Raw genomic sequence first — 24614 nt, 5'->3', positions numbered from 1 at the left:
CATTTGTTTTTTTGAAAGGGAAATCTGTGCCAAATCAAATGAAATAAAGTAGGCTTTTGCATACTCTTAAGTGCGGATGCTCTCCCCATACATTCTTTCATGCTTTTTGGGCCTGTTCCGGGGTGAGGCAGTTCTGGGGGCGGGTCAGGGGGTTTCTGCCTAGAATGTTGGAATGTAGTACTAGAGGGTCAGAACAATTTTTACTAGATAAGACAGGAACCTACAGACCACTGAATAGAAATGCTATTCTTTTGTGCTGTAAACTGTGTTTGGTGGCTCAGAAAGTCGTTCTGCAGTATTGGATGACTCCTGACCCCCCCCCCCCCCCCTGGAGTTCTGGCATTGGAGGAACCAGGTTCATCTTTTGATAACATGGGAGGTGAGGGGATCCCCCAAACGCAGACAGAGATTTGTATTGCTTTGGAGCCCTTACTTGCAGATTCTGAGTTCTAGAGGGAGAAGCCTTATTCTTAACGCTTTGTAAGAGTTGTATGGGACATTTGGTCATGGTCAATGTAATGTGGGCAATAGGACTTTTCTACTCCATATGGGATCTGGAGATACTGTTCAACTTAAGATCTCACACACAAGTTATGGTTTGCAGTGATGTCGTATCCGGGGGGGGGGGGGGGGGGGGGGGGGGGGGGGAGAAAAGGGGGAAATATTGGGTTTTGTAAATTGAGATTACTTCGTTTTGTATTGTAAAGACAGCTTCGGTGCTGCTATTGTATCGTTGATATATCTCTCAATAAAAAATTGTTTAAACATAAAGTAGCCTTTTGCTCAACCAACAACCCCTGCCACAGTGCTCTTTGAGAATATCATCTAGACCCTGGACATTTTTTTCCCATTCTAGGATTGCTGGTAAATATGTTTTCATGAGAAGTAAACTTCTGTAGGCGATGCACTGCTTTAGAAAATCATTCTTATTGGTAGGGATTCAAAAGTTCCTCCCAGGATTTACTTGTCAGGGAAGAAATGAACTTGTCATCAGGATTGGGTAGTAATGAAGAACTGTTGCTTTATTACAATTTTCAGTGCTTTAGATTGTAAGCTTTATCGAGCAGGGACTGTCTCTCTGTGTCAGGTGTTCAGTGCTGCATGCGTCTGGTAGTGCTATAGAAATGTTAATAATAATAATGTAACGAGTTACATTGGTTTTGCCTTATTTTTTACTTGTAAATTGTTTCTTTGAAGCTGTACTTTAGTTACAAAGTATTTTTCTTTTTGGAAAGACATTTTTTAAACAAAAGCATTTATTATCTTAAATCTACACTTGAGTGAAAATGTCACAGCTCCTGGCAGCAGTGAGTTACCAAGTAATGGTCGGGCGGATCCAGAACCGATGATAACAGCCCTGTTGTGTCTCTTGTTCCCTTGACATGAGCATTTCACTCCAGAATAGCCAGTCTCCTCCAGCTGTGAACACACGTCCTTCCTCCAGCCTAATCAGTGCAGGCACTCTGCTTTACACTCCATTCGAATCACACAAGGCCCTGGATGAGGTTTGCCGCAAGGACACCAGTGCTGGCAGTGCATATCCAGGATGCACCATCCCTTCTTAATCCATCCAAGAAGCACTCAAAATGGTGAAGCATATCGAGACCCTGATGAGTGAAAGGTGCATTGCTTCCTCTTCTAAATGGTATACAGAAGCGCTTTGAAGAGCAGTTAATGAATGAGGAACTTATAGCAGCTGCAATATTACATCTAAAGTTCAGTACTGCATGGATCAAGGACCCTAGGCAGAAATTTATAGGAATAGGTTTACTGTTGAAAAAACCCAAGCCAAGAGTACAGCGACTTAACACTACTGCAGATGACACACCTGCTCAGACTCGGTTGGGCGTGGATAATGATTTCTTCACTTTGAACACTGCAGACAGCAACACCACAAGTGACAAAGCTGTTCTGTCTGCCTACATGAACAGTGTAAATTTTGTGGCAGACCTGGATATCTTATTCTCAAAAACATCTTTTCTGAACTAAACACTGCTTTACCAGTCAGTGCCTCATGTGAACATTTGTTTAGTCCAAACAGGTAAAATGACTGATGACCATTTTGAACATCAGCTAGCGTTGGGTCTTAACTTGGCATTTGATGATAAATCAAATAAGAAGGACTAAAATAGTGTCTAACTTGTTGAGAATATTTGTTTACTTTGTATTAAAAAAGTAGTAAGAAGCTATACTTTCTTACTTTTACTTGCGTATTTTTTTTTTTTTTTTATTTAGAAATTTTTTATTGAACCATCAATTTAACAACATTCTGGAGCCAACGACTTCCATAACATGCCACACTACTTATTCTACAACAGTTACCACATTCCAGTTTTTTCCCCATAACCCCCCCCCCCCCCCCCCCCCCGCCCCAATCCCCCCCTCTCTCCCCCCCTCTCTAGTCTTATGCCCCAGACAGAAGTGTCTCCAGATGTAACCACTCCTCTGCAGTGGGACTATATCTCCCTCTGCGTCTGTCCGTTATCTTTTCCATAGCTGCTACCACCCTAAGTTTCTCTATCCATTCCTTCCCCGTGGGTCCCCTTGTCTGTTTCCATTTTAAGGCCACCAACGTTTTTGCCACTGCCATCCCCATCCTCTTAATCCTACATTGCCACTTCTTCCCCCAATAAACACCATTTAGGATCACAAGGGAACAGAATACCCACTGTCTTAGTAGAGCTGTTACTTCTTTCCAAACTTCCTGCAGAACCGGGCATTCCCACCATATATGAAAGTAAGTTCCCCTCCCCTTCTCACATCTCCAGCATAAATCTGAGATGTTCGGGTACATGGCTTTTATTTTATCCGGTGTGTAATACCATCTGCTTAGGATCTTATATGCATTTTCTTTTATTAAGACACATATGGAGGCACGTTTAACCTCCAAGCAGACTCTTCTCCATTCTGCTTCAGTTAATTCTGTACCTAAATCCCGTTCCCAAGCTGCCATAAATGGTAATGTCACAAAATCCCGTCTCCTTATATAACCATACAGCTTGGAAACCCCTTTTCCCTGTAGATCTATATCTCCCCACAGGTTTTCAAACTGTTCGCTTTTAGCAGGATCATCTTTCAACCCCCTCTCTCTCATGATATAATCTTTCACCTGAAGGTATGCATAGAAGTTGGACTGGGGTAACTCATAATCCGATCTTAGTTCCTCAAAACTTTTGATGGAACCATTGTCCAAGAAATCTCTGAAGCGAATCAACCCCTTTTGAAACCAGGTGAGAAATACCCTATTTTCTGTCCCTCCGGGGAACCCAGGTTCCTGTATTAACCAGGCATATGTGGATCTGTTCTGGGTACCTCGAAGCCTCTTCTTAAGGGACCCCAATAGTGTCAACAAGTGGGACACGAATGGATTCATAGGTAATCTCTTATAATCATGTTCAGGAGTAGAACCCCACAAGAATGCATCCAGTCTTCCCCCTTGTACAAATATCTGTTCTAATCTTGTTATCGGGGATAGGTCCACTTTGCTCCACTCTCCAATTTGCTTCAGCTGTGCTGCCCAATAATACCATAGTATATTTGGCATACCCCGTCCTCCCTGCTCCACAGATCTCCATAAAATCTTCCGTGATAGGCGTGCCTGATGCCCTCCCCAAACAAATACACCCAACTCCATTTGTATCCTCCCAATCTCCCCCTTAGGGACTGGAATAGGCAATGTCTGGAACAAGAACAGTAATCTTGGTAGTATGTTCATCTTTATAGCTGCTATCCGTCCCCACCAGGACAGCCAGCCCTCCTTCCACCTGTTTAGATCCTTTCGTATTGCTCTAAGAAGGGGCACATAATTAAGCAGATATAAACTGTTAAGATCACGTGGGATGCGTATACCAAGATATTGGAAGCTAGCAGGTGCCACCCGGAACACAAAATTCCTCCCCACCTGTTCTAGTTCCGGGTCTGGAATCGTAATCTCCATTAACTCTGACTTATCTAAGTTCACCTTGAATCCAGACATTGTTCCAAAGGACTTTAATTCTCGCATTATGATCGGCAATGTCAGGAGCGGTGATCCTACATAAAATAAAATATCATCCGCAAACAATGCCATTTTGTGATCCCTCCCTCCCATCCGAACCCCTTTAATGTCCTGTAACATTCTAATTCTTTACGCAAGCGGCTCTATAGAGATTGCAAATAGTAAAGGGGACAAGGGACACCCCTGCCTTGTTCCCCTCTGAATGTCACTTGCGTATTTTTTTTTTAAGACTTTGTACTTTTACTTTACTACTTCTGAAGCCAGTATTTTTAGTTTTTACTTAAGTGCTTTTAAAAAGTAATGACCCCATCCCTACTTGCTACATATCCTATCCCCTCCATATAGCTTGTTTTAAACTTGTACAGCGCTGCGTAACCCTGGCAGCACTATAGAAATGCTAAGTAGTAGTAGTTTTAGGGTGGTGGGGAGAGTACATGAGTGCATTTCTTCTCTGATAAGTGTAGCCTCCTTCTTTACTTTCCACTTCTAACTGCTTTGGGATCTTGTAACCTGGCTTGGCCACTGTTTGGAAACAGGATGTTGGGCTTGATGGACCTTCGGTCTGTCCCTGTATGGCAGTACTTATGTACTTGCCTGTTGGGGAGGAGGCTGAAGGTTATCTCACACTTCTCTTCTGCCCACCTCCGAAACTTGTGCTACCTTCTCGTCCCCCCCCCCCCCCCCCCCAAGCTGTCTCATAGACTTAGGGACCTGTTTGCTGTAAAGCACGTTAAGATGTAAGTGCAGTAACATAAGTATTGCAGTTAAAGTTCATTGAGTATAAAGCCTCAGCAAGTGTTGGGTATGGTCCCGGAGCAGATTGTCAGGAATTTCTGCCATCTTAGATGCCTTCTGCCTTGCCAGCCTCTGCTGTTACATTACAGATGATCTTATATTCCACAATAGCCTTTACAGTTCAATGCGGATGTCTCTCAAAACTGTTTTTTTATTTCAAAAATTCTTATGTTAATCTGTTTATATTTACTTGTATTTCTCAGTTAATTTGATGACTCTTGGAGTGTATTACTACCGTTGTAATCTGCTTTCTCCGAGGACAAGCAGGCTGCTTGTTCTCACTGATGGGTGACGTCCACGGCAGCCCCTCCAATCGGAAACTTCACTAGCAAAGTCCTTTGCTAGCCCTCGCGCGCCCGCGCGCACCGCGCATGCGCGGCCGTCTTCCCGCCCGAAACCGGCTCGAGCCGGCCAGTCTTCTTTTGTCCGCACTCGGTACGGTCGTGTTTTCGCCGTGTCGAGCCCCGGAAAGTCGACCTCGCGCGTCCAATTTGTTTTGAACGTGTTTTTTTTCCTTCGGGAAAGCTTTGTCCTAGTCGGGAAGTGCTCCGGAAACCCCCCGCCGGGTTTCGTGTAAATCCTCCCCGTACTTCCAGCTTTTTTGCCCCGGTAAGTTTTCTTTCGTCGTCGGGGTAGGCCTCTTTTCGGCCTCGGTCGAGATTTTTTCTCCCTCTAAATTTGGTGCTTCAAATTTCGCCATTTCGGCTTTTGATTTCGCCGGCGTGATTTTTCCGCCCATGACATCGAAGCCTTCCAGCGGCTTCAAGAAGTGCACCCAGTGCGCCCGGGTTATCTCGCTCACTGATCGACACTCGTCGTGTCTTCAGTGTCTGGGGGCCGAGCACCACCCTCAGAACTGCAGTCTGTGTTCCCTGCTTCAAAGGCGGACTCAGGTAGCGAGACTAGCCCAGTGGAACGTGTTGTTCTCGGGCTCTTCGTCGGCACCGGGATCTTCGAGTGCATCGACGTCGTCAGCGTCCAGACCTTCTTCCTCGGCCGCCCCTGCATCGAGTGCATCGAGGCATCGGGCCTCTGCATCGGCGCCGAGACATCGGATAGCTGCATCGACGTCGGTGGTACCAGGACCTCGTCTGCTGATGTCGTCGGACGGTGGTGCATCGGGTGGAGTGCAGGTGAGGGCTGTCCATTCCCCTGCTGGTGGCGGTGAGCCCTCGGGTGGGTCTCCGCCTACCCTGAGGGCTCCTGCGGTACAGCCCCCCCGAGATCGACCTTCTTCAGTCTCGGCCCCGAGGAAGCGACGGATGGATTCGACGTCCTCCTCGTCGGTGCCGGGGAGCTCCGGTGACATGCTTCGGAAGAAATCGAAGAAGCATCGACACCGGTCTCCTCCCCGTGTCGGCACCGAGAGCTCTGGGTCGCCGAGGGCTTCGGCACCCAGCAGGCATCGGCACCGAGAGGACCGCTCACCCTCTGTTCAGGAGGTGTCGATGCGCTCCGCTCTGGACAGCCCGGAACAGCCTCCACGCCCGGAACAGGTACTGACGTCGACGCCTGCATCGACCTCTCAGCCTTTCTCTGCAGCCGCTCTAAACGAGAGCCTCCGGGCCGTTCTCCCAGAGATTCTGGGAGAGCTGTTGCGCCCTACCCCTCCGGTACCGGCGGTGCTTGCGCCACCGGTACCGTCGAGCGTGGCGCCGGCTGGCCCATCGCCCAGGTTGAGGTCCCCGACGTCGGTACCGCGTGCGGTACCGACCGCGGCCACCTCCCAGGAAGGCTCCCCGACTACGTCGGCGGAGGGAGCTTCGCCGATGCGGGCGAGGGAGTCTACCTCTCGACGCCCCCATCGTGGACGGGGTTCCACGGAGTCGAGCAGGGCGAGGTTGCAGACACAGGTCCGTGAACTTGTGTCTGACACCGAGGGTGAGGCCTCGTGGGAGGAAGAGGAAGATCCCAGATATTTCTCTGACGAGGAGTCTGAGGGTCTTCCGTCTGATCCCACTCCCTCTCCTGAGAGACAGCTTTCTCCTCCCGAGAGTCTGTCTTTTGCCTCCTTTGTCCGGGAGATGTCTACGGCCATCCCCTTCCCGGTGGTTGTGGAGGACGAGCCCAGGGCTGAAATGTTTGAGCTCCTGGACTATCCTTCTCCACCTAAGGAAGCGTCCACTGTTCCCTTGCACCATGTCCTGAAGAAGACATTGCTTGCGAACTGGACCAAGCCATTAACTAATCCCCACATTCCCAAGAAGATCGAGTCCCAGTACCGGATCCATGGGGACCCAGAGCTGATGCGCACTCAGTTGCCTCACGACTCTGGAGTTGTGGATTTGGCCCTAAAGAAGGCTAAGAGTTCTAGGGAACATGCTTCGGCGCCCCCGGGCAAGGACGCTAGAATCTTAGACTCCTTTGGGAGGAAGGCCTACCATTCCTCTATGCTCGTGTCCAAGATCCAGTCTTACCAGCTCTACACGAGCATACACATGCGGAATAATGTGCGGCAGTTGGCGGGCTTGGTTGATGCTCTTCCCCCTGAGCAAGCCAAGCCTTTTCAGGAGGTGGTCAGGCAGCTGAAGGCGTGCAGAAAATTCCTGGCCAGAGGAGTTTATGACACTTTTGATGTTGCGTCCAGGGCCGCTGCTCAAGGTGTGGTGATGCGCAGGCTCTCATGGCTGCGTGCCGCCGACCTGGAGAATAGAATCCAGCAGCGGATTGCGGACTCGCCTTGCCGTGCGGATAACATTTTTGGCGAAAAAGTCGAGCAGGTGGTAGAGTCTCTCCACCAGCGGGACACCGCATTCGACAAGTTCGCCCGCCGGCAGCCTTCAGCTTCTACCTCTACAGGTAGACGATTTTTCGGGGGAAGGAAGACTGTTCCCTATACTTCTGGCAAGCGTAGGTACAATCCTCCTTCCCGACAGCCTGCGGCCCAGGCTAAGCCCCAGCGCGCTCGCTCTCGTCAGCAGCGTGCGACTCAGCAAGGCCCCGCGGCTCCCCAGCAAAAGCAAGGGGCGAGCTTTTGACTGGCTCCAGCAGAGCATAGCCGACATCCAAGTGTCAGTGCCGGGCGACCTGCCTGTCGGAGGGAGGTTGAAAGCTTTTCACCAAAGGTGGCCTCTCATAACCTCCGATCAGTGGGTTCTCCAAATAGTCCGGCAAGGATACACTCTCAATTTGGCTTCAAAACCTCCAAATTGTCCACCGGGAGCTCAGTCCTACAGCTTCCAGCACAAGCAGGTACTTGCAGAGGAACTCTCCGCCCTTCTCAGCGCCAATGCGGTCGAGCCCGTGCCATCCGGGCAAGAAGGGCTGGGGTTCTATTCCAGGTACTTCCTTGTGGAAAAGAAAACAGGGGGGATGCGTCCCATCCTAGACCTAAGGGCCCTGAACAAATATCTCGTAAAAGAAAAGTTCAGGATGCTTTCCCTGGGCACCCTTCTCCCCATGATTCAGCAAAACGATTGGCTATGCTCTCTGGACTTGAAGGATGCCTACACACACATCCCGATACTGCCAGCTCACAGACAGTATCTGCGATTTCAGCTGGGCACACGCCACTTCCAGTACTGTGTGCTACCCTTTGGGCTCGCCTCTGCGCCCAGGGTGTTCACAAAGTGCCTAGCTGTGGTAGCAGCGGCGCTTCGCAGGCTGGGGGTGCACGTGTTCCCATATCTCGACGATTGGCTGGTGAAGAACACATCCGAGGCAGGAGCCCTGCAGTCCATGCAGATGACTATTCGCCTCCTGGAGCTACTGGGGTTTGTGATAAATTACCCAAAGTCCCATCTTCTCCCAGTGCAGAAACTCGAATTCATCGGAGCCCTGCTGGATTCTCGGACGGCTCGCGCCTATCTCCCAGAGGCGAGGGCCAACAACTTGTTGTCCCTCGTCTCGCGGGTGCGAGCGTCCCAGCAGATCACAGCTCGGCAGATGTTGAGATTGCTGGGCCACATGGCCTCCACAGTTCATGTGACTCCCATGGCCCGCCTTCACATGAGATCTGCTCAATGGACCCTAGCCTCCCAGTGGTATCAGGCCGCCGGGGGTCTAGAGGACGTGATCCACCTGTCCACGAGTTTTCTCGAATCCCTGTATTGGTGGACGATTTGCTCCAATTTGACTCTGGGACGTCCCTTCCAAATTCCTCAGCCTCAAAAAGTGCTGACCACGGATGCGTCTCTCCTGGGATGGGGAGCTCATGTCGATGGGCTTCACACCCAAGGAAGGTGGTCCCTCCAAGAAAGCGATCTACAGATCAATCTTCTGGAGTTGCGAGCGATCTGGAACGCTCTGAAGGCTTTCAGAGATCGGCTGTCCCACCAAATTATCCAAATTCAGACAGACAATCAGGTTGCCATGTACTATGTCAACAAGCAGGGGGGCACCGGATCTCGCCCCCTGTGTCAGGAAGCCGTCAGCATGTGGCTCTGGGCTCGCCGTCAAGGCATGGTGCTCCAAGCCACATATCTGGCAGGCGTAAACAACAGTCTGGCCGACAGGTTGAGCAGGATTATGCAACCTCACGAGTGGTCGCTCAATTCCCGTGTGGTGCGACAGATCTTCCAGGCGTGGGGCACCCCCCTGGTGGATCTCTTCGCATCTCAAGTGAACCACAAGGTCCCTCAGTTCTGTTCCAGGCTTCAGGCCCACGGCAGACTGGCGTCGGATGCCTTCCTCCTGGATTGGGGGGAAGGTCTGCTGTATGCTTATCCTCCCATTCCTCTGGTGGGGAAGACTTTGTTGAAACTCAAGCAAGACCGAGGCACCATGATTCTGATTGCTCCCTTTTGGCCGCGTCAGATCTGGTTCCCTCTTCTTCTGGAGTTATCCTCCGAAGAACCGTGGAGATTGGAGTGTTTTCCGACCCTCATCACGCAGGACGAAGGGGCTCTTCTGCATCCCAACCTCCAGTCCCTGGCTCTCACGGCCTGGATGTTGAGGGCGTAGACTTTGCCTCTTTGGGTCTGCCAGAGGGTGTCTCCCGCATCTTGCTTGCTTCCAGGAAAGACTCCACTAAGAGAAGTTACTTCTTTCATTGGAGGAGGTTTGCCGTCTGGTGTGACAGCAAGGCCCTAGATCCTCGCTCTTGTCCTACACAGACCCTGCTTGAATACCTTCTCCACTTGTCTGAGTCTGGTCTGAAGACCAACTCCGTAAGGGTTCACCTTAGTGCAATCAGTGCATACCATTACCAAGTGGAAGGTAAGCCGATCTCAGGACAGCCTTTAGTTGTTCGCTTCATGAGAGGTTTGCTTTTGTCAAAGCCCCCTGTCAAGCCTCCTACAGTGTCATGGGATCTCAATGTCGTTCTCACCCAGCTGATGAAACCTCCTTTCGAGCCACTGAATTCCTGCCATCCGAAGTACTTGACCTGGAAGGTCATTTTCTTGGTGGCAGTTACCTCGGCTCGTAGAGTCAGTGAGCTTCAGGCCCTGGTAGCCCAGGCCCCTTACACCAAATTTCATCACAACAGAGTAGTCCTCCGCACTCACCCTAAGTTTCTGCCAAAGGTTGTGTCGGAGTTCCATCTGAACCAGTCAATTGTCTTGCCAACATTCTTTCCCCGTCCTCATTCCTGCCCTGCTGAACGTCAGCTGCACACATTGGACTGCAAGAGAGCATTGGCCTTCTATCTGGAGCGGACACAGCCCCACAGACAGTCCGCCCAATTGTTTGTTTCTTTTGATCCCAACAAGAGGGGAGTGGCTGTAGGGAAACGCACCATATCCAATTGGCTAGCAGATTGCATTTCCTTCACTTACGCCCAGGCTGGGCTGGCTCTTGAGGGTCATGTCACGGCTCATAATGTTAGAGCCATGGCTGCGTCGGTAGCCCACTTGAAGTCAGCCACCATGGAGGAAATTTGCAAAGCTGCGACGTGGTCATCTGTCCACACATTCACATCTCATTACTGCCTGCAGCAGGATACCCGACGTGACAGTCGGTTCGGGCAGTCAGTTCTTCAGAACCTGTTTGGGCTTTAGGATCCAACTCCACCCCCCGAGGGCCCTGTTTGTTCTGTTCCAGGCTGCACTCTCAGTTAGTTGGTAATATTTCAGGTCAATCTCAGTTATGTCCTCGCCGTTGCGAGGCCCAATTGACCAATGTTGTTGTTTTGAGTGAGCCTGGGGGCTAGGGATACCCCATCAGTGAGAACAAGCAGCCTGCTTGTCCTCGGAGAAAGCGAATGCTACATACCTGTAGAAGGTATTCTCCGAGGACAGCAGGCTGATTGTTCTCACAAACCCGCCCGCCTCCCCTTTGGAGTTGTGTCTTCCCTTGAAGTGTATTGTCTTGCTACATACTGGACTGGCCGGCTCGAGCCGGTTTCGGGCGGGAAGACGGCCGCGCATGCGCGGTGCGCGCGGGCGCGCGAGGGCTAGCAAAGGACTTTGCTAGTGAAGTTTCCGATTGGAGGGGCTGCCGTGGACGTCACCCATCAGTGAGAACAATCAGCCTGCTGTCCTCGGAGAATACCTTCTACAGGTATGTAGCATTCGCTTTATACCTTATGGAATTCTGTAGAATATAAATCCCAGATTAGATTAAAAGATAGAAAACTGAGTTGATACAGCTTTCTTGACAATCTTAGAGACAGAATGGGGTCTGCCAGGCTGGGGAGAAGGTGCCTTACGTTAGGCTGGTAGTGACTATGGAATGAAGATGTAGAAGTAGTGTAGGAAGAAAACGTTGCAGGAGAAAGGCTAGGAGAAATCATTAAAGGGAGATGAAGTCATAAGGGATGAGGCAATTTTAGTTGATACTGGGAAGGGAAATTAAAAGAGAAAAAGGAAGCTGGCAGGATAGCTAGGGAAAGCAGGAAGGGGGGAGCTTGAACCACAGTGGATGTAAAGGGCGGGGAAACAGAGGGCTAACTAACATTTAACAATCTTACCATGGAAGCCTTATGTATCTGAAAGGTGAGATTTAATAAGCTGCCCGTCTGGGGGAGGTAACTTTTTTTTTTTACAGCAAGGACGGAGAAACTGATGAAGAGGTTTGGTGAGTCCAAGGTTCCTCAGTTGCCAGAGGATAGGCAGAGGGGTTCCTCCCGAGATTCTGGTCTTAGAGATTAGGTTCAGAGAGTTTGAGGTACTGTCCAGGTAGAGTTAGTGGCACACATATTCCATCTCATCAAGCAGATCAATCCATAGACTGGTGGGTTGTGTCCATCTACCAGCAGATGGAGATAGAGAGCAATCTTTTGCCTCCCTATATGTGGTCATGTGCTGCCGGAAACTCCCCAGTATGTTCTGTATCTCAGCAGGTGGTGGTCACACTGCAGCAGCTCTGGCTAGGTCTCCAGGCCTAATTGTTTAGGTTTTGTTGAGTACCTGGGGTTGAGGGCTCTTCGTGAGAAAGTGCAAACCTGGTGGTTCCAGGTCCCTCCTTTTCTCCCCCCTCCCGCTGGCTCCGTTTAAAAAAAAAAAAAAAAAAAAACGAAAGCGAATTGAAGCAGTACTATTTCGTTGCAGCTCAGAGCAAGAAGCAGGTAATTTTACCTTTTTTTAGCGAGCAGGGGGTTCCCCGAACATCTTCCACGTGGCTAAAGGCGTCGGAGAGCAAGGGCGTGAAAAGACACTCCCCGGACCGCGTGCGTGCGTCTATTGGGGAAGCGGGGGGATCGGAGGCAGAGACGCCTTTTCGGAGTTGAGCGAGTTAGCCGGTTTGTCCTCTGATGCGGTGGTTTTTCCCGCCTTAGGCGCCCATCCCCCGTTGGCCGCCCTTCCGGTTTTGGCCGGCCACACTGCTCGGACGGCTTCTTCTTGGGCCGCCCTCAAGGTGGGAGACACTAAAAAGGTGGCCGCCCTTGACTTGGGCGCTGGTAAAAAGTTGGCGAATTTGAAGCGCCATTCTTCCCGCGCGACTCCGCGGAGTGACACGGTGGATGACATTTTGAATGCGCAGCGCGCCTCTCCCCCGCTTTTAGGAGCGCAGGTTGAGAGTGCCTCTAGGACTGTGGCCCAGGCTGCAGAGGTGCACAGGCTGGGGGGTTTCTCCCCTGAGTTCATTTTGCTGCTGCATCAGGCCTTTCTCATGCAAAACGCTGCTCCTGCTCCCCTGTCTGACAAGGGTGAAGAGGCTTCTATGATCAAACGCCCTCGGGTGGATCTCCAGGCCCTAGGGGACTCTGTCTCCTCTGTTGTAGATGAGGACAGCGTATCTGAGTTCTCCCAAAGGTCCTTAGGGGATTCTTTGGAGGAGGCTGATCCTCGCTCGGATGGAGCGAATGACCCCTCTGCAGCACGGCTATTTCGCTCAGAGGATTTGCCCAACCTGTTAATGCAGGCCATGAGCATTTTAAACATCTCCTCTCCGGAGGCAGGTCCTCTCTCAGCCTCGGCAGGCTCAGCTATTATGCTGGGAACTAAGCGCCCGCCTACAACCTTCCACATTCATGAAGCCATGCAGACTTTGATTTCGGCTCAATGGGATGTCCCTGAAGCGAGCCTTAAAATAGCCAGGGCCATGTCCTGTCTGTACCCTCTGCCGGAGGGTGAACGGAAGGCCTTTCTCTGGCCCACAGTGGACTCTTTAATCACTGCGGTGACTAAGAAGACAGCTCTGCCGGTGGAAGGTGGCACTGCCCTGAAAGACGCTCAGGACAGGAGATTGGAGGCGGCCTTAAAGTTGGCCTTTGAGGCGGCCGCCCTGAGTTTACAAGCCACGGTTTGCGGCTCTTATGTAGCCAGGGCATGCCTGACCGTTTTGCAGCGGGCTTCCCCCTCGGATCCTTCCTTGAGGGCGGACTGGCCGGCCCTGGAGTCGGGCTTGGCCTACCTGGCAGACTTGCTGTATGGTGTCTTGAGAGCCTCGGCTAAGGGTATGGCTCAGACAGTCTCTGCCTGGCGGTGGCGATGGCTTAAGCACTGGTCTGCTGACCATGCTTCAAAATCTCGCCTAGCCAAGTTGCCTTTTAAGGGCAAGCTGCTCTTTGGGGACGAGCTGTACAAGATCGTGCCGGAGCTCGGCACTTCTAAAGGCAAGAGGTTGCCGGAGGTCAGGGCAGGGGCCGGCAGTGCTCGCCCTGGTCCCTCCAAGGGCCGTTTTCAGGAAGCCCGTCGGTATCGCCCGGGCAAGTCGGGCTCCTCTTCCTCCACCTCCTTCAAGCGGAATTTCTCCCCCAAGCAGCATTCCTTTCGTAGGGACCGCCGTCCCGGAGGTTCGTCCTCCGGCCCTCCCCCAGGGTCTTGTACCCAATGACGGGGCCCTGGTCCACGGCCCAGAGCAGATAGGAGGAAGGCTGTCCTCATTTCTGGGCGAGTGGACCAGGATAACTTCAGACGGCTACAAGTTAGAGTTCTACCGGCCCCTGAGAGACGGGTTCGTGAACTCTCCCTGCAAGTCTCCCCTCAAAGCGGCGCAGTGCAGCAGACTCTAGACAACCTGATCCGCCTGCGCGCAGTGGTCCCAGTACCAGTAGATCAACTTGGCAAGGGACGCTGCTCCATTTACTTTGTGGTACCAAAGAAAGGAGGTTTGGCTCGGCCTATTCTCGACCTCAAGGGAGTAAATCGGGCCTTGAAAATATGGCATTTCAGAATGGAGACACTATGCTCCGTGATAGCTGCGGTGAAAAAAGGAGAATTCCTGGCATCCTTGGACATCAAGGAAGCTTACTTGCATATTCCCATCTGGCCGCCTCATCAGCGCTTTCTGCACTTTGCAGTTCTGGGCCGGCACTTCCAGTTCAGAGCCCTCCCATTTGGGTTGGCCATGGCTCCGCGGACCTTCTCCAAAGTCATGGTGGTCATCGCTGCTTATCTCTGCATGGAAGGAGTGCAAGTCCATCCCTATCTGGACGACTGGCTGATCCGAGCCCCCTCCTATGCAGAGTGCGGGAGAGCTACAGACAGGGTTATTGCTCTTCTGAGCTCCCTGGGCTGTATCATCAACAGGGAGAAAAGACAGCTGCGCCCGACTCAGTCTCTGGAGTATCTGGGTGTTCGGTTCGACACCCAAGTGGGCAGAGTGTTCCTGCCAGACAGCCGGAGTATCAAGCTGCGGGACCAGGTGGACCGGTTCCTAGCCTCCTCTACTCTTCGGGCTTGGGACTATGTGCAGCTGTTGGGGTTCATGACGGCCACGATGGAAGTAATGCCCTGGGCCAGGGCCCATATGAGACCTCTACAGCACTCTCTGCTGCGGCATTGGGATCCTGCAGAAATGCAGGCAAGCCTCACCTCCCCCCAAGCCTCAGGGTGCCCTCCCCAATCATACCTCGATGCACTCTGGTGGTCTAGTGGCCTCTTTGGGGCAGGAAAGATCCCCACTCCTTCCTGCCCTCTGCTGCTGAGCCACTCACTGCTGCTGCTTCTTTAAAATGGCTGCCCAGACTTCAAGCGGTGGCATTACAAGACTTTCACAGAAGTCTTGCAAGGCCAACGCTTGAAGTCTTAGCAGCCATTTTGATGAAGCAGCAGCAGTGAGTGGCTCAGCAGCAGAGGGCAGGAAGGAGTGGGGATCTTTCCTGCCCCAAAGAGGCCACTAGACCACCAGAGTGCATCGAGGTACGATTGGGGAGGGCGCCCTGAGGCTTGGGGGGAGGTGAGGCTTGCCTGCATTTCTGCGGGATCCCCACAGGACCTGGATTAATACTCCTCCCGGTAACCGTGGGATTCCTGCTAACCCTGTTCTCCTGCAGCTCTCTACTTCAAAGGCATGAATTGCCCAGTAGATTAAAGAGGCAATTGCTTTGGCGTATTTGCTCAAGGGAAAACAGGTTTCAATTGTGCTTAAGTCTCTTTCATCCAAGGGCAGGCAACTTCTTTAGCAGAGCACAGTCTTAGTCCACCTGTAGAGATTTACAAGGCTGTCACCTGGTCATTGTGAAGTTCCTTTGTGAAACACAATCGGGTGGATGTTCAAGCACACTGAGAAACAGAATTTGGGGCATGGGTTTTGTCCACCGGTTTGTGGCATCCCACCTATAGAGAACACTGCTTTGGTACATCCCAAGCACTTCTGGACTGGTCTGAAGAGGCATTAAGGAAGAAGAAATTAGGCCTGACCTGCTAATTTTCTTTCCTTTAATACTCCAGACTGGTCCAGACCTCACCCGTAAGCGGGAGAAATGGGAAAAAGTAAAATGTCTTGTAGAGACTTGTATCTTGTGGTTTGTGATACTGTTGTTCCAATATAGTTTTTGCTGGATCTGTTGCTGTTTGTTCCCTTGTTAAGTGGGGGATTATCAAGTTCTAATTTTGGGTAATAACTCATCTGGTTCTGGTACATTCAATACTGGGCTGCTCAGAATACCTATAGGTGTTCTTAGAAGTTAGTGCTCCTTAGTTTCCATCTACTAGTAGGATTCCGTATACCCAAACATTTCTAGACTAAAGGAAAGAAAATTAATAGGTAAGACTAACTTCTCTTTCCTTGGTTATGCATCACTATGTGCCATTAGCAGTGTCGTTTATTAAGTCAGAATGCTGCTGCATGCACTTTTGGCATTAGAACCACCAGATGAGAGAAGTGTATGGACAACGCTTCTTGGAGCCAATGTTAGTGATGGCATTTATCTCCATAGAACTAGTCTACATTTTCTCCTTACAATTTCAAAATACATTATGTTACCAAAATACCAATGTTTCCATTCCTGTATCAGATCTTGGGTTACAAACCAATAATTCACTCATCCTGTTTATCATCCATGAGCAAATGTTTAGCACTACTCCACTGTTTTTTTTTCTTTATTAGAAGTGGTTGAGTTATGTCACTTTTGAATAGTTGCTTTGTTTGACAATTAGAGGTTCATAATGTCATATAGAAATTCATTTGCTTAAAGACATTACCAGCTGTAAAGTGTATTTTTGTAGGTGCTTATATATATTGGTTAATTGTGTGTAGTGAGTTTTATGAATTACAGTGGCAGTCTGTGGTGGCCTATTTTTTCGTAAATGTGATTTCTATTTCTTCCTGTGGCCTAGCTTTTGTCCTTCTCATGTCACCTAATTTTTCTTTGTCCTTTTTTTTTTCTGTTTGTGCGTGTGTGTGTATGTAGTGCTTCAGCCTCAGGTTCAAAACTTGGTAACTTCATCCTCTGTCCAGCCCGTCGCAATTCAGCAGCAGGTGCAGAGTATTCAGGCACAGAGATTATTGACGCAAACTGCCAGCAGCGCCATCCAGACCCTGACTCCTACGGCGGCAGGCACTATCCAGGCACTGGGCCCCACTACAGTTCAGACGATAGCTCCCCAAGTTCAAGTCCCGGTAAGCATTGAGAATGAATTACCAGTGAAGAGGCCTCAAGGAGAGAGTGCAGCATGCTCTTTTCTGACTTACTCAAGTTGGAACTCCACTTCTACCCAGCTATTGTCTGCTTGATCCTTTTTCTGTTATGGCATTGTGCAGAACATTTCATTTATACATACTTGAATCGGTACTTTACAGACCCTTCTGAAGAGCAGGTAGATCGAGCAGTACTTGTTTACTGTATTGCTGTGCTTGAGAGGTACTCTTGTATGCTGCCTATATCTCATCCTGGGTAAGATGACATCGCTGGTGAAAGTGTGTATATTTGGGCAAGATCAGCCATTTCTGGTTAGCAACATCATTTTATAGTTTCTTTTCTTTTGTAACATGAGCAGGCATTCAGAAATAGCAAATTTCTGGTTTGGAAAGAGGTTTTCTGTAATTGGCTAATCCTGGTTTGAGTTTTTAAAGGTAAATGAGGACGTGGGTATTTGTTTTTATTAGCCATTTACTATCCCAAAATTTATTTCCTGACTCCTCCAGGTGCTGGTACAGCCTCAGATAATAAAGACAGACTCCCTGGTTTTAACCACGTTAAAGGCAGATGGCAACGCAATGATGGCTGCAGTTCCAAACTCAGGAATAACAACCCTGACCACCCCGATCCAGACTACAGCCTTGCAAGTACCCGTATGTTACCTTCCTTTCATTTTTTTTTAAAAATTTTTATTTATAGAGTTTTAAAACAATCATAATATACAACTTATCCTATATAATAATTCTCACCACCAACGTTCTAAAGTAGCTGCCTGTGTCCGTGGCTCCTGGAGTTGCTGAGCTAGGCTCCGTAGCCAGGCTGACGTCACTCTCAGCTGATTCCCAGGCAGGGGGAGGAGTAGGGAAACACGCGGAGCAACTTTCCTTACTCCTCCCCCTGCCTGGGAATCAGCTGTGAGTGTGCCGCTGAAACATCCCCTCGGTGCATCACCCAAGCCTCCCCCCCCCCCCCCCCCCGAAGCACATCAACAACCCCACCTCCCCACCCAAGCACATCAACACCCTCGCCACCCATAGCTTCCACTGGTAATGCTGTCCGGCCACTGCTGCTTCTCCTGTTGAGCAGCAGCGGCCGCTACAAAAAGAAAAAAAGCCATAAATGTTTTTAAACATCAAGCGCAGCACTGCAGACAGCCATCAGGCATTGGCTGTCTGCTCTGCAGCCGCTCCTCCTCTCGCCTCCACGTCACTGCCCCTGGAGTAAGACCCCGGAGGAGCACAGCGACGTGAGAGGAGGAGCGGCTGCAGAGCCGACAGCCAATGCCTGATGGCTGTCTGCGGTGCCGCGTTTGATGTTTAAAAACATTTATTGCTTTTTTTCTTTTTGTAGCGGCCGCTGCTGCTCAACAGGAGAAGCAGCAGCGGCCGGACACCGTTACCGGTGGCAGCTGCGGGTGGTGAGGGATGGGTGGCTGGAGGGGGGGCGGGGGGGAGGAGGAGGGGAGGGTCGCTGGACATGGATGGCTGGAGGGGAGGGCAGGGGAGAGGGAGGTGGGGGGGAGGTCCTGAGACCAGAGAGGTGGGGACGGGGGCCCTGCGAGAGGGGGGGGCACACTCTCTGTCTATCACACTCTATCTCTCTGTCACACACACACACAGTCTCACACGCACAGACACTCTGTCTCTCTCTCATTCTCTCTCTGACACACACACTCTCAAACATACACACTCCGAGGAAAACCTTGCTAGCGCCTGTTTCATTTCTGTCAGAAACGGGCCTTTTTTACTAGTGAGTAATAATACAACACGAAATTAAGAAATAAATTTAAGAAAATCATAATCTCACTGAACAAAATAACTCAGTATTATCGACCACTATTCACTACTTTGTTTTTTTTCATTCAGTTTTTTTAAGCATTGTGTTCTTGGAGTTCCCCTAGTAATGCTGCCCTGGCAGCAGGAAGAGCAGAGTATGCAAGGATTACCATAACCTCTTCTCTCTCTCTCATTGGCCAGGAAGAGGAATTGTTTGAGAAGTTAGGGAAGTACTGTCAGTGTTCATTTTGTGATTGGTTTTAGTGCTGTAAATCCAAAGCTCTTGTTTATGCAGAAAGAAAAGGCACAGCATGAGTGGCAGAGGTGATTTCTTACAAAAAAGCTTGGACTCTGTTTTGGTAATACTGCCTCTAGGGGTCGGAACAGAAGGCATTTTCCAGGTCCTGTTCATTCCTTTGCTTTACCTGTAAGACTGTCTCTCACTTCAAGGTAATTGACATCTGTACGCTGGAAGATCGTCTTAGCCTATGGAATGAGTGACTCTAAAGTTTTCAATCCCTTGTAGCTTGTGCTGGATTCAGACAGATAATCCAGAAGTGAAAGACTAACCTCTGTCAGTTCTTCTCCTTACACAGATTTCTGAAATTCAAAGCCCATACCAACTGCCTAAGTGGTCAGATGTTTGCAATTTTATTTCCTTTGTACCTTTCAGACTTTGGTTGGCAGTACTGGTACCATTTTGACAACCATGCCAGTGATGATGGGACAGGAGAAAATGCCCATCAAACAAGTTTCAGGAAGTTTTAAACAACTAGAAGTCCCAAAGGAAGGCGAGAGAAGAACGACTCATAACATTATTGAGAAGCGATACCGGTCATCCATCAATGACAAGATTCTTGAGCTAAAAGACTTGGTCATGGGAACAGATTCCAAGGTAAAAAGGATTTGGGAAAGGAGGGGGGTGCCAGTTCCACTAGAGGCCAGCTAGAGACATAAGCTTTTTCAGCCAAAGCTGGAGTGCTGCTACTCTAGTCTCAATATTTGTGAGGAGGTGTGAGCCAACATGCAGTGTTGGAAGTGTCTCTGGGAGAGTTTGCTCTGTTCTTTCAGATTTAGGCTGCTATTGCAATCCTGGATGTGGAGAAGAAAACAGGAGTAATATTTTAGTTAAGTCTTTTATGGGATCTGCATGAGAAGTAAATTCATAATTGTGAACTTAGACCTTTAAGATTTTCCTTTGTGAGATTCCTGTCATAGGGCCATTCTTTGGGTTTTTTTTTTTTTGTTGTTTTTGTTTGCAGATGCACAAGTCTGGGGTATTGAGGAAGGCGATCGATTACATTAAGTATCTGCAGCAGGTGAACCACAAACTGAGACAGGAAAACATGGCCCTAAAACTAACCAACCAGAAAAACAGTAAGTGCTTACTTGATACCTTCAGATATCACCATACAAGTATGTTTCACAGAGAGAAAGCTGATGGAAGAGTTAAATACATTGGGCTCTGTGTAGCTTTTTCAATCCTTTACTTGATTTAATGTAACTTTTTACAACAGGGTTTTCTCCGTTCCCTAGGAACACGGGTACTTATTGGCCAGAGCTCCACCCTGCAGCCTTGTGCATTACCATGATGCAGCAGCCACTGACCACTGTGAGCTTAAGAGCAGTACATTCCAGTGCTTACTAGCTCAATCAGCAACAATGTCTGTTCTGTCACTGTGAGAGAGACTTGGGCATAAGATATAGCCAGCGTAACTTTGCCTTGGAAAATTAAAATCTCCTGCTCCCATGCATATGAAATTTGGGTTCTTATTTTATAACAGGATGATTTTTATTTATTTTATTTTCAGTATTTATATACCGCCTAGACCTAAGCGGTTTACAAGTTTCTTTTTCAGGTACTGGGACTGTCCCTAATGGGATCACAATCTAGTATTGTACCTGGGGCAGTGTACGGGTAAGTGACTTGCCCAGAGTCACACAAAGCTGCAGAGACATCTAAAAGTCTGATTTTATAACGGCCTCTAAAATACTCCAGTCATATAATAATTAAAAAAAAAAACTTGTACTATTCAAAATAGACTCATAATGATAATTCACGTGATCATGTCGGCTTTTTTGTAGAATTGTATGAGCTGTACTCTGTTTTCAAGGAACAGTGATTGCCAGATAAGTCATATTTAGATATAGTTCTTTGAAAAGAGCTGTTGCACAAAATAATGCTGGTGGATAAATAAACTAAAGACTTTTAAAATATGCATTGATAGAAAAATTGGGCTTTAGGATTATAACACGATTAAAACAGGAACTGAGAGCGCTATATTCAGTACCAAGTGAAATTGCTGTTTGTTGAGCGTGCCTTTACTGTCCTTTATATGATGGTCCCAGTCTTCCTCAGGTCATGCCCCATAGCTGCACTTGAGCCTTAACTGAGAAGAGTTGACAGAAGTGGATATCTGATGCAGCTCTTGGATCATTTCTTCCAATGCTAGTATGTGCTGTAGTGTTATACCTCTGAACAGCTCTTGGTGGTGTTGCTCTATTATTAGCTGTAAATTATTGTGTCTCCATAGTCTACCAAAATGAATACCAAGTTGATTAGAATTTCACCCCTGATATTGCCAGTTTGTATATGGCAGATTATGAAAACACTTTGAAGGCAGATCCTTTTGAAAATGATTTAATTCTATGAGTGTGGAGAAGAGAGTTTCAGCAACAGTGCTTCTCAACCTATATGTTCTATTATTATCTCTTGCAGAGCTCCTCAAGGGCATTGACCTCAGCACCTTGGTGGACACAGAGGTGGATTTGAAGATGAATGAATTCCACCAAAATGTCCTTATCATGTCTCCTCCTTCCTCAGACCCTGGATCCCCAGCAGGCTTCTCCCCTTACTCCATTGATTCTGAGCCAGCAAGTCCCCTATTAGATGACGAGAAGGTATGAATTATGTTTCTATGAACCAACATCTAAGTGTCAAGTACACCCTAGACCTTGACCTGTCAAAGGCATTCTTCTATATTGTGTTTATGGGAAAAGCTTTAAGTAAATCAGAGCCTCTATAGTATTAGTTGATAAAAGGTGGATGGAGCTGTTTCATGGCAGCAGCATTGTTTGGGAGTAGGGCATGAGAGTGTTCCTAATGGGATAAAGGAAGCTTCAGTAGTGCAGAGAAAGGGTATTTTCTGACAGGAGGAAGGACTGAACTCTGAAATCTTGACTTATTGATTCTGTCCTACCTTCAACAGGTAACCTTCAACAGTTCAGTTAAACTGCATGCACTCAGACTTAGACTGTGAGTTGTAGAAGTTCAAGTATTTTGTAGATCCCAGATTTTTGTATTTTGTGCACTGTTGTGTATGATAAATTATATAGTTTAACTACACTGTGGAATCCTTATGGGTAGAAATTTAGTGGTTGATGGAAAAGAGTATAGAGTAGGGGTATAGTACTACCTGTCTGGCTCTTTACCCTTATTTTCCTCTGTCATGTCAATTTTTGCAGTTCCTTTCTCCTTCCTTTGGATTTTATTGTAAACTTTTTTGATTGTTCTGAAAGGCGATATTCCAAACGCTGAATAAACTAAACTAACCATTGCTGTACTGGGACAGACTGAAGGACCATCAAGCCCAGTATCTTGTTTCCAACAGTGGCCAGTCCAGGTCTAAGTATCTGGCAAGTGCACAAAATACTAAAACAGATTTTGTGCTGTTGTTACTAATCTTAGGAATAAGCAGTGGATTTTCTCAAGGCCATCTTAATAATGGCTTATGGATTTTTCTTGTAGGAACTTATTTATTTATTACATTTGTATCCCGCGCTTTCCCGCTTGTCGAACTAACTGCTTTAACCACATTCTCTGGCAATGAATTCCAGAGTTTAATTCCACATTGAATGAAAAAATATTTTTTCCAATTTGTTTTAAATTTACTAATTAGTAACTTCATCGTGTGCCTCCAAGTCCTTGTATTTTTGGAAAAAGAAGCAATTCACTTCTACCCATTCCACTCCATCAAGGAAAGCTAACAAAACTTGCCATGTAATGGGGAGAGTTCAGATACCCCAGTATTGACTGGGTAAATACCTCACTGGACACATATAGGGAGGTAGTATTTCTAAATGCTATCAGTGACTGCTTCATGGAGCAGCACGTCCTAGAACCAATGAGAAGGGGAGCTACTCTAGATCTAGTCCTCATTGCAATGCTGGATCTGGTAGTGAGGTTGCTTGACAATAATGGATCCTAACGTGATCAAATGTTCATATAATTACTGGAGAAAGGGCATTAAAGAAAACTACTGAAGTTGCATTTAATTGTTAAAAGAGGCAACTTTTATATGGTGTGGACATTATTTAAAAATACTATGTTGGAAGCCCAGACCAAATGCATTCCATGCATTAGATTTATTTATTTAAAAATATTTATATTCTTCATAGTTCATAGTGGATTACAAGGTCACATACGTGATACAATTTTAATTTATAACAAAACAAAATATAGTAACAAAAGTGCTGGGCAGACTTATATGGTCTGTGCCCTGAAAAAGACAGATACAAATGAAGGTCAGGTATACACAAAAAGTAGCACATATGAGTTATCTTGTTGGGCAGACTGGATGGACCGTGCAGGTCTTTGTCTGCCGTCATCTACTATGTTACTATGTTACAAATAACAATTTTAATTTATAACAAAACAAAATATAGTAACAACAAATATTATATACCATAAAAGACAATAACTGCGAACCAGTCCTGGCCTTCATACTATTTATAACTGGCAAAATTATCTATTACAGATCTTGCAAAGACAACAAAGGGATTCTAATGACATCTTAGTAAGTTTACTAATCAAGGTCTCTGGAGGTTCACAAGTATAGTTACCCAAATCGAGTTCTGCTCAATGGCCTCCAGCTGCTCCGAGGCATCTGAGGAGAGCACTCAGCAGTTGGGGTCCATCTGTTGTTGCTTACCCCCCTCTCTTCAGGTCTTAGCATTTCCCCCTCCCCCTTTCTTTACCCCCGACCTGCCAGTTCCACTAGGGCCTTTTCACTACCACATCCCACCTCTCTGATGTCACTTCCTGTATTGGGACACAGCAGAGGAAAGACCCTTGCAGCATTGACCAGAGGTAGTCTTGTCTACCTCACTGCCTCTGTTGGGCACTTGCCACAGGTTTCAAAAGTCATGAGGGGGAGGAGGATGGGAGGTTAGATATATGCTGGGACCCATGGGGGGGAGAGGCAATTTCAGACCTGTGGTGGGGAGGGGAGATAGGAAGAGAAATGCTTGGGACCTGCTTGGGGGGGGGGGGGAGAGGGTAGAAGGGGAGAGATGATGGGACCTGCAGGGAGAAGGATAGAGGCGGGGTTAAAGATGCCTTACCACAGGAGGGTGGGGGCAGAAGAAGAGAGGGATACCAGGACCAGCATGGAGGTAGGGGGGAAATCAAGGCAGAGGGGAGAGAGACCTAGGAAAGGAAAGGCAGAAGATTATGATAGACTCAAGGGGCTGGGTGGAGAGAGACCAGAAAGGGGGCAGAGAGATGCTGGACCCCCAGGTAAGTGGAGGGAAAAGAGAGAGACTGGATCCTGAAGGGGAGATAAACTGGACCAATGGTGGGAGAGAGATCAGTGACGACTAAAACACTACCAGCATCAGTGAAGACCAAAACACTACCAGCATGGTTAAATGATGAGGTAAAAAAAACCAATTAAAGTTCCCCTCAAGAATAGAAAGTGCATCCACAGAACACAGAAACAGAGAACATTGTAGGCAGATAAAGACCATATAACTATCTACTCTCCCTATCACTCCCTTAGAGATCCTATGTACTTGTCTCAAGCTCTCTTGAATTCGGATACTGTTTTCATCTCCACCAGTTCCACCAGGAGACTGTTCC

General features: G+C 48.2%; 1 protein-coding gene across 2 annotated transcripts in view; it reads left to right on the top strand.

The window, feature by feature from the left end:
- SREBF2 (sterol regulatory element binding transcription factor 2) overlaps positions 1–24614 on the top strand; it is a 169734-nt gene that overhangs the window by 26340 nt on the left and 118780 nt on the right. For both annotated transcript variants that reach the window (XM_030207728.1, XM_030207720.1), the window contains exons 3-7: positions 16752–16960; positions 17486–17632; positions 19428–19649; positions 20017–20131; positions 21474–21655. In XM_030207728.1, coding sequence (XP_030063588.1) covers positions 16752–16960; positions 17486–17632; positions 19428–19649; positions 20017–20131; positions 21474–21655 — 875 coding nt within the window. The remainder of the gene's footprint in view (positions 1–16751; positions 16961–17485; positions 17633–19427; positions 19650–20016; positions 20132–21473; positions 21656–24614) is intronic.

This window comes from Microcaecilia unicolor, chromosome 1 (genome assembly GCF_901765095.1).
Source record: "Microcaecilia unicolor chromosome 1, aMicUni1.1, whole genome shotgun sequence".
Classification (NCBI taxonomy): Eukaryota; Metazoa; Chordata; class Amphibia; order Gymnophiona; family Siphonopidae; genus Microcaecilia; species Microcaecilia unicolor.
The sequence above is the reverse complement of the archived record's forward strand: the minus strand, read 5'-3'. Positions and strand labels throughout refer to the sequence as shown.